The sequence below is a fragment of the Temnothorax curvispinosus genome, unplaced genomic scaffold (genome assembly GCF_003070985.1).
Source record: "Temnothorax curvispinosus isolate PA1 unplaced genomic scaffold, ASM307098v1 QBEX01015654.1, whole genome shotgun sequence".
Classification (NCBI taxonomy): Eukaryota; Metazoa; Arthropoda; class Insecta; order Hymenoptera; family Formicidae; genus Temnothorax; species Temnothorax curvispinosus.
Window position 1 is genome coordinate 1 of NW_020225434.1, and position 15,364 is coordinate 15,364.

Sequence of the window (15,364 nt, forward strand, 5' to 3'; positions counted from 1 at the left end):
GGCATAAACGACTAATATAAACGTTTTTTTTTTTAAAGCAGAGAATATTTTATTTCGCGACGACGACGACGACGACGACGACGACGACGACGTCGTCGCAAAATAAAATATTCTCTGCTTTAAAAAAAAGATGTTTATATTAGTCGTTTATGCCTTCCAAAACTCAAAATAGCTGCTATATTTTTCAAACTTTTTTGTTTATAACTTTTTAATAAACAATGACTGACGGCTAAAACCTTTTGAAGGTCACTCAGTAGGGTGACCTTCACAACATATGTCAAGGTCAAGGTCATCGGAGAGGACGTCGCTATTATGCATAATTACCAATATCTTTTTAAACCCGCAATATACTTTGTTTTATCTTTACAATTATCGGACGTCGATCTTTTACCTGAAAATGATTCTTCTTCTGACAAACAAACGCATCGTCCGAATTGCTAAAATTAAACCCTTTGTCGGCATCCACTCTGTAATGTGGTACCGGTAACTCTTTGAGATTATGATCGCAAAGAACATGCCAAGATGTTTGCTGGAAAGGATGAAATCGAATACACTGATAACTAGCGTCGATGTACGTGCCGTCAGCAACTTCGTCACTGTCTAGCACTGCGCTACTGCTGCTGCAACTGTGCTCCACGGTACCCAGTTCGGGTTCCTGAGAAACAACGATCGTAAATAATAATTAAAGTAAAAAGGAAGAACAATCAAAATTACAAATAAAAAAACCGTAAAAACACCTGTTTGACGTGGATAAGGCCATCTTGGCTGAGTTTCCTCTTTTTTGGGGCCGATTGCAGGGAGGAGTACAGCGTGTTAATGCCAGCCGGACTGTGTTCATGCGGCAACGGTACCAAAGGCGGTCCTATCTGAGGCTGCGTTGAAAGATTCGGCGTTCCCGACGTGAGATGAGATGTCAGGACCGGCGTTAACAACAGAGGATCCGTTGTCGCAGGCAACGTTCTCGGAGAAGGTGGTAGCAAATTAGAAGAGTACTGATTGTTTTGATGATGCAGAAGTATCTCTTTCAAAGCTGCCTTTTGATCTATAATTACACGCACGTGTATTATAATTTTCTTGTAAAATGTCTTTTCGCAAATGTATTTAAACTCACGTGGCGAATGTACGTGTTGAGTGTCATTATGTCCCGGCGGTGAATACGGTGGCTCACTTCCGCTATCCGGTGGACTTTCCGGTAGCGCGTGTCTACAAAAAGAGCGATGCTCTAGATTTTCACCGAGTCATTAAATCGCTACAAGAGATCTGTCACTTTTTTAATAAGCTGTCGCGTTTACTCCGATATAATCTAAAATCTTTATTACTTAAAAACTGGAATTGTAGAACCGGTGTAATTTCATTGAATTTAATTTCCTATTTCCCCGTGCCTGAAGTACCGGTATAGCTAGAGCTCACACTGATTTTCGTGAATAAACGTAGAGATTATTCTTGCTTCTTAATCTTCCATAAGCCTGATAAAACCGCAGTTTTTACCGTCAGTTTTATTTTTCAGAGTTCGACTTACGGGTGAACATACGCCTGCGGATCTTTGTAGCCGACGTTGTTGGGTACCGTCGTGGTACCGGAAGCGCACGCTATCGAAACTGGATGAGCCTGCGTCATCTGCGGCGAAGGTAGTCGCGATGGTGGCGGCTGCTGTTGGGCAACCGGTTGTGACGTGGGTGCCTCGATCCGGCCACCGTGGGACACCGTTCCACCTCCATTTTCATTGTGGGCAAGGGTATCCGCGAAATATCTAAACACAGAACCCCACGGTCTTTCATCCAAGTCCATATCTCTGTTTTCTTTTCTTTTGTTTTTTAATTTTTTTTTATGCATGCTCGTTGCTTCTCTTATAGAATATCTCTAGAATAGCATTTGCTATATTTAGAAATACCTGATGTAAAGATGCAAAAGACATTTTGATAGAGATTGACTAAACGCGCGCTACGTCAGCACCTTTTTTTTATTGATCTTACGAGAGCTATGCATGCCGAGAGCGCAACTGCACGTTGGATTTGCAAAACATGAGATATCGTTATCGTCTGAATCGCAGTTCGGCGTACAGCGGTAAATGATGCTTTGCGCTGTATCTCGCATTGAGTTTTCTCAACTCGCAGAATTTGCGAGAGTTTAACTGCACACGCGGTATCACCCCGGTGCTATTATACATTATACAGCTTCCATCGAATTAAAGAAAATTCGCGCGTCTATTATAAATTTTCCACGAATTCTTGATGAAAAGGCAATCGTTTAATAACAATCTGCAATCTCTGTCGACCACAGTAAAAAAAAATCATGCAAAATACCTGTTCCTCCTTATTGCATAAGCTGCCGTAATTATATTGTCAATTGAATGGAAATTTCTGATTCTTAAAATATAAATTATGACTATCATTGTCTCTTTATTATCTCTCGTTGCGTATGGTTTTCATTGTCATGTCTCGCGCGTTATTTCATTTATTGTTTCGTAATTAATGCAACTAGAATCGAAAAATAAATAGAGATCCGCTATGTGAAAATACTCATTTATTTTTTAGAGAATTGTCGTTTATAGAGAAGAGACAATTCTCTCTCTCTCTCTCTCTCTCCCTCCCCCGTATAAAATCACTTTGCGTTTGCATCGCTACTATAAATTTTCTCCGCTTATCTATCCAACTAATGTATTTTTTAATAAACATATCTCGTGCGTCGTGATCACGATGCATGCACGTGTACACACATCTGAATACGTACGGAATCACAAGAATAATAAATAAATAAGAGAAAGGTAAACACGGAAGTAATAAAATAATAATAAAATATCTAGGATAAAGTGGATCTGTTTCTGAAAGATGGAAAAAATAAAAAAATACAAAAAATATGAAAAAAATTGTTTAATATTTTAAGGCACAAGACTAATAAATTAGGATTTACTGTCGTTGGATAATGGTATGCCGCGGCATACACGCGGTGTCGCTCGGATGAGAATAAAAATTTTTTTTCCTCGGTTAATCCGAGTCGTTGTGCGATGAGCACCAAGAGCCTTTTAATGGAAGACGAGTGCTGGAAGTCGAATTAGCAGGGTTAACGCAGTGTGCACGCTGTGATTCCATCAATTCCGTTCCGTCTGCCTCTGTCATTATATCATTACACCTCTGCGGTTGTTATCTGCGTGAATATCTGTCTGCGGGCTGAGTATATACGTACGCGTACGTATGACTGTATGCGTATAAAGAATGGCTGGATGCGTTTCCTGGTGTACGCGATTACGTCAATACGCGCGGTCAGGTCTGGAATAAGATATTTTCGTGCCCGAAGTCATATAAGAGGCTTGAATCGTTTTGGATTCGCGCATTATTGTTATTTATTTCGAGCACCGAGATTCAAAGCTTCTTACTCTTCACTTGAGAAATCACAACGACACGATATAATGAAAGAAAACGATATTTTACAGCAACACTAACACGAATTACTTATTACGATCATAAGTAATAGTATGATGATAAATGTATACGATCATATTGTAATTAATAATTAATGCAATCGAACGGTTAGTTTTATTATCAAATAAACGCAAACGTAAGACAAAATAGCTGTAAACATCAGTAAAGTACTAAAATCATATCGCTGTGATTTGAAATCTTATTAGTACATATGCCAAAAAGTCCATGAACTGATCCTTGAAGCAATGAGGAATCTTAAATTCGTCTCGATGTATCTATGCGGCAGCTATCAAGGTCAGTATGTTGCATCGACATTCACTGATTAATGGCACGCGTAATATATACGTATATTTTAACACATTCATTTATTTTAATTTTTGTATCGCTTTTTTAAAATTTGGTTTATAAAACTTACATTTATCGCAATTTATACACAAAGCTGTAGTACTGGTTTTGTTATAGTCTTATTAAGAAATATTTATTCTTCACGTGATCACGTATATCTCTTAAACGTTTATTTTTTGCACTGCCAAGAATGCATACGCGACAAGACCACGTCTCAAGCTTTCATAAGTTTTTCGTGGTTTTTTTTGTAGTATCTAAAACGTTTATATAAATAATTTTACACATATTCTTTTTATTAGTGATGAGACAAAAAAGATTTATTTTTTATCTTTTTGCACGTTTTATATAAGTAGCTTTAAAAGTACGGAGAAAATATGTCACGAAAAGCAGTTTGAATAAAATATAAATATTGTCAACAGTAACCATTTCTATGATAATCGCTGTGCTGTGGTGCCAGAGTACCTAGCCTGAATACATAGACGCGAGATGGAGCAATTTAGAAATTTAGCCTGATACATCGTGTCGTTCGCAGGAAACGCGTGCTCGTGCTGCTGGACGACAGAAGCATATTATCTAAATTCGTTAATTATCATAATTTGAGAAGGCGCCTATATACAAACGTCGAAAGCATCATGCTCGCAGAATTTTACACTTCGCATTACACGTATTTTTGATATATTTTGTAGCTATTTCAATTTGCAGAATTATCTTCAAATATATCGCGATAAAAAAAAAAAACACTTTTATTTTGATATGATTCATGTGACATGTAAGGAGGTAGATTGCCATGATTGAGAAGATTCATTAATGCAACTGAACAAATTTATTAATGTAAATTGGTGGTAAATTGGCATTTGGCATTCTAAGAAACAACAATTCGAGTTTTGCGATCATTGCGCTGGCACACGCATTACGCACGTGTGACGAACACGCGCATTGTAGGCGTTAACCATGGCTCCCAACAAATGTGGTTAAACTTCGTCACCAGACCGAACGCTTCAGCGTCCGAGATCAAGTTTCCCGTCTAATCGGAGAGTTTTCTTTTTTTAAAGCCAGTTCAAGATGCGTGATAAAATGAAAATAACGAAATAGATATAATGATATATAAACGTGCAAGGTTAATATTCTTTCAACTCACGTCGCGGGCTGTTCACTGTCACTGTTGATAAAGTCCTCTAACTGCGAAAAATCCAAGGCTTCGTTGTCTATCCCGCCGACGAAATCACCACGACCTGGAAAAGGATAAAGAATTTCACATTAAGATAACAATAAATTGTTTTTGTTACAAGTACATGTATATAGTAACATCACCGTCTCCCTGGTTGTATAATAGCCGATATGAGAATCCATCCGTTTCGATAATACATATCCATGCTACAATACTATGTAACATAAGATATACGTATACGAATATCACAAAATTGTTGCTATGCGCCTATTTCAAACATACACACGCAAACGTCTGTCATCGTCATTTGTTGCATCACAAGTTGCAAGAGCTCGTGTGAGAGATGCATCTACGTGGGAAAGAGATTTCAAGTAAGGTAAATTGTGTGTGTGTGTGTGTGTAATTTACCGTCTCTGATAGTTTTTAGCGAGGGAGAAAGTTGATTTATTGAATGGACACGAACAAATTTCACGGATGATTGCGACTCGAAGACGAAGACGCAGTTGAATGAACAAAGCGAAAAATAGTCGCGCGAATAACAGCCGAATTTCTTACAACGGTTCCTAAATTCCACGTATATCTACGTCGAAATGTCCGTTTTTCAGACACAGTCGTAGAAAACAATTTATAATTTTCTCACGACGGCAATCGCGCGCGCGAGACTAAAAAAGAAATCCGCCAACTACTCGACAAATCATGAAGCAATCCCTAATCTCCCTGAATCAACATTGATACTCTTGATCCTGTTTTGAAATGTAGAAACGCGGGCATGTACTTCGTATATACTTAAGCGCTTAAGACTACAAGCAAAGTGTTGTAATACGTTACTTCCGGTCAAACATTCATAAACGTTTAAGCGTTGGGAGCCGAGAGTAAGGACACTTTTCAAGTGAATAACAAGACATAACGTCGCGTCGTACCGTCTCACCGAAAGTTTTTCAGAGCACTAGAGCAATCATTAATCGTCATATCGTTCGTCAATATTGTCAATAATGCAATATAAAGCTTTTGGAGAATCATTCTTATTTTGAATTATTAACATTCTATCGAAATTGCATAAAGATAAAAGTTGTAATAATAGCAATAATAATTTTGTGCGGTGTGTGAAATATTCCTCTAAGAATAAAAACATCATATATATAGAGAGTTCAGGAAATAAAGGGAATAATTTCCAAGTATCTTTCTTTGCTATTGACCACAATAAAAACTACCATTTTTAAATAATCAGGCAAATGAAGTCTAGAATGTGCATGGCGCCTAGCGTTTACGCCGGAAAGAGCTGGAGGGGTGAGTTACAAGGGTGGATGAGTCGTTGCTAGCCAACCCTTTATCAAGATATCGACCAAACACCGCCCCCGTGAGCATAGTTGACCGTTTAAATCTGAATATCATTACACCAGATATGCACTATATGCGCGTAGTTACAAATGATCGAAAACCATTAATATATGTAAATTGAAATAATATTATTGTGCGAAATATATAAATTCAATTTTTTAAATATAATCTAAATTATTTCTACTAAAAAATATATTATTTATCTTTATTTGTACTAGTAGTATGTTAGTAATACAGCAAAATAAAATACTTATTTATTTACAGTAAATTAGAATTAATTGCAATTCGTATCACAAAGAAATGTAACTTTCACTGAACGTAATTATATATATCTTTCCTCGTCGCGCAATGTATTATAGGAATGTTAATTTCAGTTGAAGCAAAGCCTTTAATCGCGGATAAAACAATCGTATAATAATTGCGCCCATTCCAATCAAGTCTCAAATGATGTAAAAAGGCTTATGTATAAAGATATATGTAGGCTTTCGACCTCTCTGTATCGGCTGACGACCACTTTCTCCAGCAAAGCAAATAGAAATGGACATCGTGGACAGCGACTCGTCTATGAAAATTGGCCGGCTTTCATCCTTCGCAACAGAATATAGATGAATATAGAAATGTTTATAACCCCGACTGCTGTAATCCACACGACGATAGAAAGTAATACTAACGCACTCATGCAACGCCATCGTATTATTCTTGCGACACGTGTATCGCCACGATCATATCGTAAACGTTTAAACAGAGGAAGTTAATCGAAACCGAGTTGTCGATTTCACCCCTGTTAATCGTAAGGGTTGAAATGCAGCTGCCGTATCGTAAGCGCAAGGTAAATCCGGCAAAGTCCCACCTGAGGTCTAAATAATTATAGCAGGGAGCAGTATTCTTTTTCACGGCCATTAAGAGGTTTTCGAGAGGGGCCCGAACAAGTTGTGGACAGGTGTTAAACTGCTGTTTGTGATCACGAACATATCGATAATCGTCATGCAACTTTGACAACATAATTATGCTCATTACACAAAAATAATGTAAAATAATAATATTGTATTAAACACGGGGATGGTACGAACAAATAAACGTAAATGATAGAGTCAGGATTGTATATATAGTATATCAGAATCCTCTTCTTTCCACTTAGAAAACCTACTTAAAAAAAAAAAGTTATATATTTTCTTATTTATTACAGAATTAATCGACCAAAACATACTTGTTGTTATTAGAAACGATAATATGACTTCAAGAATTAATAATAAAACTGATTGCAGAAATTAATTTCAGAATATTTGATAAAATATTTCAAATCAAAATCTCAAAAATAAAAAAGCGGAAGAGGATGACACTACGTTGCGTCAACTTCAATTATTTCAAAATCGATGACGATAACATTATAATTTGCTTAATTACAGTTAAAAAAAATTTCCTTTTTATACAAGTTATTTTTCAATATCCTACGACAAGCAACAATGTTTTCAACAAATCAATTTCGAAGACAATCAAAGAAATCCATTCCCGAGATATAAGGAAAAATAGACTTATTGACATATTTATCTCATCAAACAATACTTGTTTGAAACATACATCTTTTTGTGAAAATAACCAACTATTTTCTCTTATTGAAGAAAAAAAATCTGTATTCTTCACAAAAATATTGCCACGTATTGTATATACATATACAATCTTAAATTTTAAGATTATGACTTCTTAATTTTCGTTTAATGTTCTGTAATCTCATGAACGTGAACGTAATCGACATTATAATAATCAACGTCCACCTTTATTTAAAGAAATAAGAACTATATATGAATATATCGTGTCTGTAAGAAAAGTAGGAAAAAAAAAACATTCTGTCGTTTACACAACGTATGCATTAATATTTGATTACCTGTCACGCTAAGCACGCGACGAGCGCAAACTTGATTAATAATATTAGCGTCTTCATGATGATCATTCGGATGATTTCGTCCATTTTGATCGTTAGATTGATGCTGAAGTGCCCACGAAAATTCCATAGTGACGAAAATGTTTTAATAAACTTGGATCACGCTCGAAAAATTGTCTGGTACGCAAGATTAGAACGACACTTCATCGCTACATAATTAATGTTGAAAAGTTGAATAAATTTACAACATTTAATCTATGAAATAAATATCACTTCGCTTGTATATAATTTGTTCAGGTATTTGCATGAATCTTTACATTTTACGTAGCACTTGATAATTTTTCTTCCGCGAAAAAATTATACAATAGATTATTCGTTTTTCACAGATCCGCGATAAGATATTGACGATACTTTTAGACGTAATTGAAGTAAAGCCAATATCAAATATCTCTTTATCTCTTTAATTGTCTATCGCGAAAATGAGGACGTATAAGGTCGTTTGTAGTACTGTAGTACTCTATATAGTTGGGCAACAAAACACAACAGTCCACGGTAGTTGACGACTTAATCACGAGTCTTCTCCATCGGAGGGCTCCACTACCTCCACCATATTCCAAGAGTATAGAGGGGATTTCCTCTTTGACTGGAGGGCGGTGCTTATTTCGGACTGAAAGGGGTGGTTACACGCAGCCCCTTTCTTCGATATGTACTATCGTACATAAGACGTCATGAACTCAAAGATTAATGTTTTCTTATAAATTGCAATTAATGTTTTTCTTATTCACTATAAATTCAAATATCGATTATCAATTAACTAAAGACTTGATATTTAGATCACGTATCTATCATAGACGACCGAATCTGTCATGCACGATATCTGCGGATATATTCAAAATGTCCTAATTTTTATATATTATAGGTACTTAAAGAAAATATGGAATAGTACCATTAATTCCACTAAATCCATAAAAAATTATAAATTGTATGAGTTGATAACATTTCAATCTTCGATGAACTGGTTTCTTTCTTTGATCCAACTATGATGATTGTTATGTGTTCAGTAATATGAAAAAATAAACACATTTGGTACATAATTAAGAAATCATTTTTCCAAACAAAATATAAATATAAAATATATTTTGTTAAAATTTTCTTTGTCCATGCTTGAATAACTATGGATTTCACGTGGATTGTGTAAGAAATTTTTCAGAAAATTTTACGATCAAGCAAAGTGATGAAAAATATCTATAATTCCGTCACAGTTCAACTGACCGATACAAAATGAAAGCAAGAAATTGTACCAAAGTCTTTGCCAACTTTTCATAGTGTTTCAAGTCCATAGTGTCTGAATCTCTAATATCTGTAACGCGATACGCGTTAAATTACGACAATGCTATTTTTCATTTTTACCAGCAATATATGCTATTTCGATTGAACAAATACAAGTCTCTTTGTGATAAATTAACGATGACTTAAACGCATCATCATTCGTGCGTATGAAACATTAAACAATTAAAGTAGGGCTTATAGATCCAATTATTCTATCACAGAATTCTTTCGATAAACACCTGCTGTTCGCAGCACGCCCGTCACTTCTGCACCAAGCTACCAAGCGAGAGAGCGTGAATCCATTTCTCATCGCGTGCGTAAATGTTCACGGGTGCGTGTAATCGGCATCACGCATTAAATGCCCGCCCGCGTTGCGTTGTGTATGAACCCTCCGTTTATATTACCATTAACACGACCGGGACCGGGCACACCGAACGAGCATTTCCCAGGCTCGGTTTTGATGTCCGCGCTATCGGAAAAGGGCGACGGTAGTGACAGACCGATAATATGCAAATGTTTGCTTCTGGTTAAATGGCCGTTTACTTATTCATCGCTGCCCTGAACACGCTACGTTTATTCTCTGTCACTTCTCGTTCGGCGAAAAGGATAATTGTGTCGTCTTCGTTTTAACAGTTTTAAACCTATTGGTTTGCGCCGTCTCGTTCGTAAGAGAGCCGGCGATCCCCTGTACAAAGACGCTCTATATTATAACGCGACTTTTAAAGCATGCATGGTATGCACGTGTGGTGTGTATCGCCTATGAACGTTGCGTCAAAGATATGTAGAACGAGAGTGATCGGTAATTACAAGCAATGTCGCTGACGACTGATTAATCTCGATACATATTACAGAATTTGCAATGTAAATAAGTAGTACCTGTCACAAGGTACAAGGAGATGAAAAAAGAGAAAAATATGAAAATCTGTGACATTGTTACCTCATCACAAGTATTATACAACTCGCTCGCGACAAATACGCGTTCCCGGCGCTAATATTCTATATATTTATATACCTGCACCCAAAAAGATTAACAACAATTATACTTTATGTAATTGCTGTGAAGATGAATATATTACAAGATATTTTATAATCGTATTATCATTCGATATCAGCTTCTGTGACATTTATACTCGTAAATACAAGGTTATCTAATTAATTCATATATACCTAGCAGGATCTTTTTTAAAAATATGCTGTTTAACTTTATCACATGATCACGCGTAGCTATATTACAATTACGGAAATCTGCGAGGTCGCGCTAGCAACTACCAACAATTCATTATGCCTTACAGTGCTAATGGAATTTGCATACAACCGACATTGTCGGTTCTTCGTGCTGATTCAATTGTTCACCTCATCTCTCGTCAGATTCTTATCGGAATTACAAATAGTACAGCATTTTTCCGCAATATCTGATTTACTGCAATGTAAAAAAAATATTCACATATTTAAATGTATTATGCTGAAGTTGTGTGGATTAGAACCAAAAATAATAGTGCGCTTTATTTTTGTCAGTAGTGATTACAGTAGTGAGATAAAGCTGCAAACTGTGACGTTATAGATGAACCATCTGTAATTGATTTGGAATCACAGAGAAATATAAATTAGCGAATAACGGGTGACGAACAAGTTAACAGTTGTATAATAAGCAAAGTTTAGAACAATTTTATAAAAAAAATAACGTTATTATTCTTGAAGAAACTATTTTATTCGCCATACCAATAGAAATAAAAACATGCATTATAAATGTATGTAGCATTTTGCAGCGTTATTTTTATTCTTTGTGTAAAACTATTTCAAAAAAGATTAAACAGTGCAGAACATTTCTTTTATTCGCTAATAGACATACTAACATAATTATTATTATTAATTAAACTGCGTCTGCACATCGCGCAAGTTTCGTGCGCGCAATTATCATGGTCCAATTTCAGACCAGTACAATGGAGCAATTAACCGATGTAAGTGTCAAAATGATTTATGATACCCAACTACATGAAACGTCAACAACGAGAATAAATAAGAAAAGAAGAAACATGAAATTTTTCTTGGCAATCAAAATTTTTCAATGGCCATTCAGCTCGACTGCTTTACGGACCTTACGGTAAATCGTATATAATAGATATCGATATCATTGGTGGTTAATGTCGCTGCGATTATCAAAGGTATCTGTCGTACATACACGCGCGCATAAAAGCCATGATTTCTAAAGTACTACTCTCTCGACTCTCGACTCGCGTAAGTACTCGCGCATCGGTTCAAGGAGAATCTCGAAGGATAGTAAAAGTATGCAGCTGGTGCGCTTTAGCGACCCAAACTCACATAAAACGCCACGTTCCTCCAATATTCGGATCTTTTAATTCACACGTAACATCTACAAACTTTTCATCGATCTCCTTCTTTGTTCGCATAAACATCATTTTGGCGTATTAAACGCCAAATAACTTTAAACATTTTACTCTTTACTTTGACTAAACATGTTAATAAATATAAATGTATGAGTAAAAACAAATTACAAAGACGTCCGGTCTTTTTTACAAGTCTTATACTCCGGTGCACTATAATACTATAGTCCTTATTGATGTCCCTGATAATGATTGTTTTTGAATGGTCTATTTGATGCATGCGTTCCGCATCACATAAGTTTACCGCGACAACCAAAATTAGATACCCCGGCGGCGATGCAAATTATCTAAGGTTTCACTTTAAATTTGTACAGTGTGAATTGTTACGTTAGCCACACCTATACCTTTCACCTGACACGTTAGCTTGCGCGTGAACATGCTTGCTCGATACACCCTGATATTTACTCGATTGCGCTCGGAAATCCGCGAACTGTAAAGCGATGAGATATTATGAAACATATTTTGCTGCATCATGAAAATACGTATCCAAGAAGTTAAGCAAATTGAAAGAAGCAAATCGGAGTAACTTTTTTCGTAAAATATATAGACATCTACGTACTGTCAATTCTTCAAATCCTACCTAGTCGCATTCGCAAATATTAACCCTCAATGTTGCTTAAATCTCATTTTTAGACCTTTGAGTTTTAGTCATATTTTCTTCAAGAAACTTTAAAGAACAACGTACCAAATATCGTTTTCGTACCAATAAATTATTGATTTTTTAATACGTAACTTTGGAAATAAATTCAATATTTATTATCACCACGAACGATAAAAGATTTGCGTCCGGAATTCTCGCGTGTGCTCGTGCATTTAACCCAAACGCCTGACCTCATCCACACATCGCTCATCCGTGACACGCTCGCCTACGAACGTAAATGTTATTGCCAAAGCAATAAATATGGTAATGTGTCTAACGTGGGCGTGCGTACGTACATATGCACGGAATAAAACAGACGTGTCCGAGCGTTGAGATCGCCTAGAAGACTATTGGTTCGCGCATATACGTATATACATATATTGTAAATCGGCCTGTATTTCAGGGAGGAGAAAAAAGGACCGAGAACGAGGACGAGCGAGAAAAGTTGGCGTGACTCGAGCGGAAGACACGACATCGGGACATCAGCGGAAAACGGCCGGGGCCGGGGCCATGTTTCTCCCGTAATAGCCACGTTCCACGGTTCCCTACCTCATCGTGATCGTGAGCATGTTGAACCGTGTCTCCGTGTATGTCACTGATATCCAGCTCGAAGCGTATCGTTTTGTTACCGTATAATAGTCTCCTTGGAGAATTCGCAAGCATCGTCTTCGGGATCGATAAACTCGCGGAATTTTTCCAGAAGATCGGAATATATATTTCCATTGAATAGAAAATCGGCCTCGCTACTTTTACAAATATCGTTTTATACGTTGTACCTATATACTTTGTTTACTGGCTTTATTAAGCGTTACAGGTTATACGGCAAATGCGTCGAACGACTAACGTGTAACGAATAATTTAATTAAATATCATAATCTTCATAGCACAATGCAGAGAGAAAAGTCGCTTGATTCTCACAGTGATACGCCCCCTGAACTTTAACTCATGGAATTCATCGACTTTCACTTATGTTGCGCCACTTTACGATGATACAAATATAAGCATTTTGATCGCAATTCATAATTATAATTAAACATAAAAACTCCGTAAAATGATTATTAATAAAATAAATTACAAATAGATGGGTTCTCCATTATATCTTATGGATAAATCTAATAATTTTCTCAACGTCCCTAAATTTCTTCTTCGAAAATCGTTGCAAAATTAAAATATTCATTTGATAACGTACGCATATAATCTGCTGATATATGCCATGCGCTTTCCATTGCTATATAGTAATCTCAAAAATAAACAGATCGTCCAATTATTGCGATTTACTACCACACGGTTCAGACATTTCTCTCAATATGACTTATATATTACTTGAACGATGTTCATGTAGCGCTTAAAGCTCATTTATGAGCATAATTAAAAGAAAAAAAATGCTAATAGAAAGGATTATCGCTTCCTCCGGTTTTTGTGACCAGCCCGCGTTCTTATATGTAGAACGTTTGTACGTTGAACGTCGGCAACGGCAGCTCGCAAGTCGCAAAGTAGTCCATACATCCTCTCTCTTGCATTATAAACAATCTCCCATGAAAATCTAGAGCAACCAGTGTAGTAAAGTCCGCGAGACGAACGTATGAGCATATAGCGAGGACCATTATCCGTTACACGTGAAGAACATTGTCGTGATTCGAACTTACAATAGTTCAAATCAATTTAATTACTAATTTGTGTATCTAATCTGCTCTCAGTCAAGGAAAATGCCCGAAAGCCGAAAGCAGTCGTTAATTAGAAACTTTCATATTACGTAACTCCTGATTTACGAATTCTAGAAAAGGAATCTCGTGGAAATACAATTTGTCGGGATTATTACTAACTTTTTCGTTAATTGCTATGATTTCATGCTCGATAAAACTTTCAGCCATCGGATTCAGCTTTCGCTTTTGGTGACAGCATGTGGCAAAAACTGTATATTGGCACTACGTATTGAGGAAAATCGTTAAAATAGTACTCATTCAAGTCTCTACAAAAAAAGTGCAACCAAGTTTATTAAAAAGTTAACGTGCAAATATAAAAAATTAAAAAATTTAAAATCCATTAGTCTCACATTAATAACGTCAGTATTAACAGAAAAATACTAATGATAATATATGTCAACAGTTGTATGCCATACGCATTCTTCGTTTCGTGATAGGTATACCTGAAGAAAATAATATGTAAGCGATCGCGGATCGTGAGGTCTACCAGAATCAAAGGGTCTTGCCATCGATTAAACAAATCGCCCCATTATGCCTGGGACACGTGCCTATGTTTACGATGTTCGCGATATGTTTACTTCCCCTTTTTAAGCACTGCTAAAAGACCTGTGCCGCATAAATTTGTACATTTTACGGTTTTTACATAAACGTACGTAATTTAATGTACATGATTTTGACTATACTGTAATTGTGAATAAAATAGTTATTAAATATAAATTCTCTCTAAAATATCAAGATATTATTTATACTGTGTATTGAGTTTCTATTAAATATTTATAATTTTTATTTTTGTCTTATATATTATATCTTATCTATGCATACACGTTTCTCATATTTTTTGTTAACATTGTTAATCCATTTGGCCATTTAATTAATTTTGTTAAATTATATTTTACATCACGTTTATTTATAAAGATTTTATATAGATAATATAAAACTCCATGCGCATGCTTTCTAATTTCTTTTTCATTTTTCTCGGAAAGAGAAACACTTGTTAAATTAAAATTTAATTTAAAATAATGTGACAACTTTTTTTAAGACATTCATGTGACGTGTGAAGATTGTACGACGGGGATTGTACCGACGCTTCAGCAACAATATACTTTAACAGAGGCAAGAATAACCTTAGCTCAGTAAGTAA

General features: G+C 35.9%; 1 protein-coding gene across 1 annotated transcript; it reads right to left on the reverse strand.

Moving 5' to 3' along the window:
- Positions 1–340: 340 nt before the first annotated feature.
- Positions 341–8,404, reverse strand: LOC112465944 (myelin regulatory factor-like; the record flags this gene model as incomplete). Its single annotated transcript, XM_025033753.1, has 6 exons — positions 8,153–8,404; positions 4,903–4,996; positions 1,520–1,750; positions 1,112–1,203; positions 738–1,042; positions 341–655 (listed from the first exon to the last, which is right to left on the reverse strand). Coding segments are annotated over exons 1-6 (1,164 nt in total), but the record flags the coding sequence as incomplete, so codon positions are not given.
- Between the last annotated feature and the right edge of the window lie 6,960 nt (positions 8,405–15,364).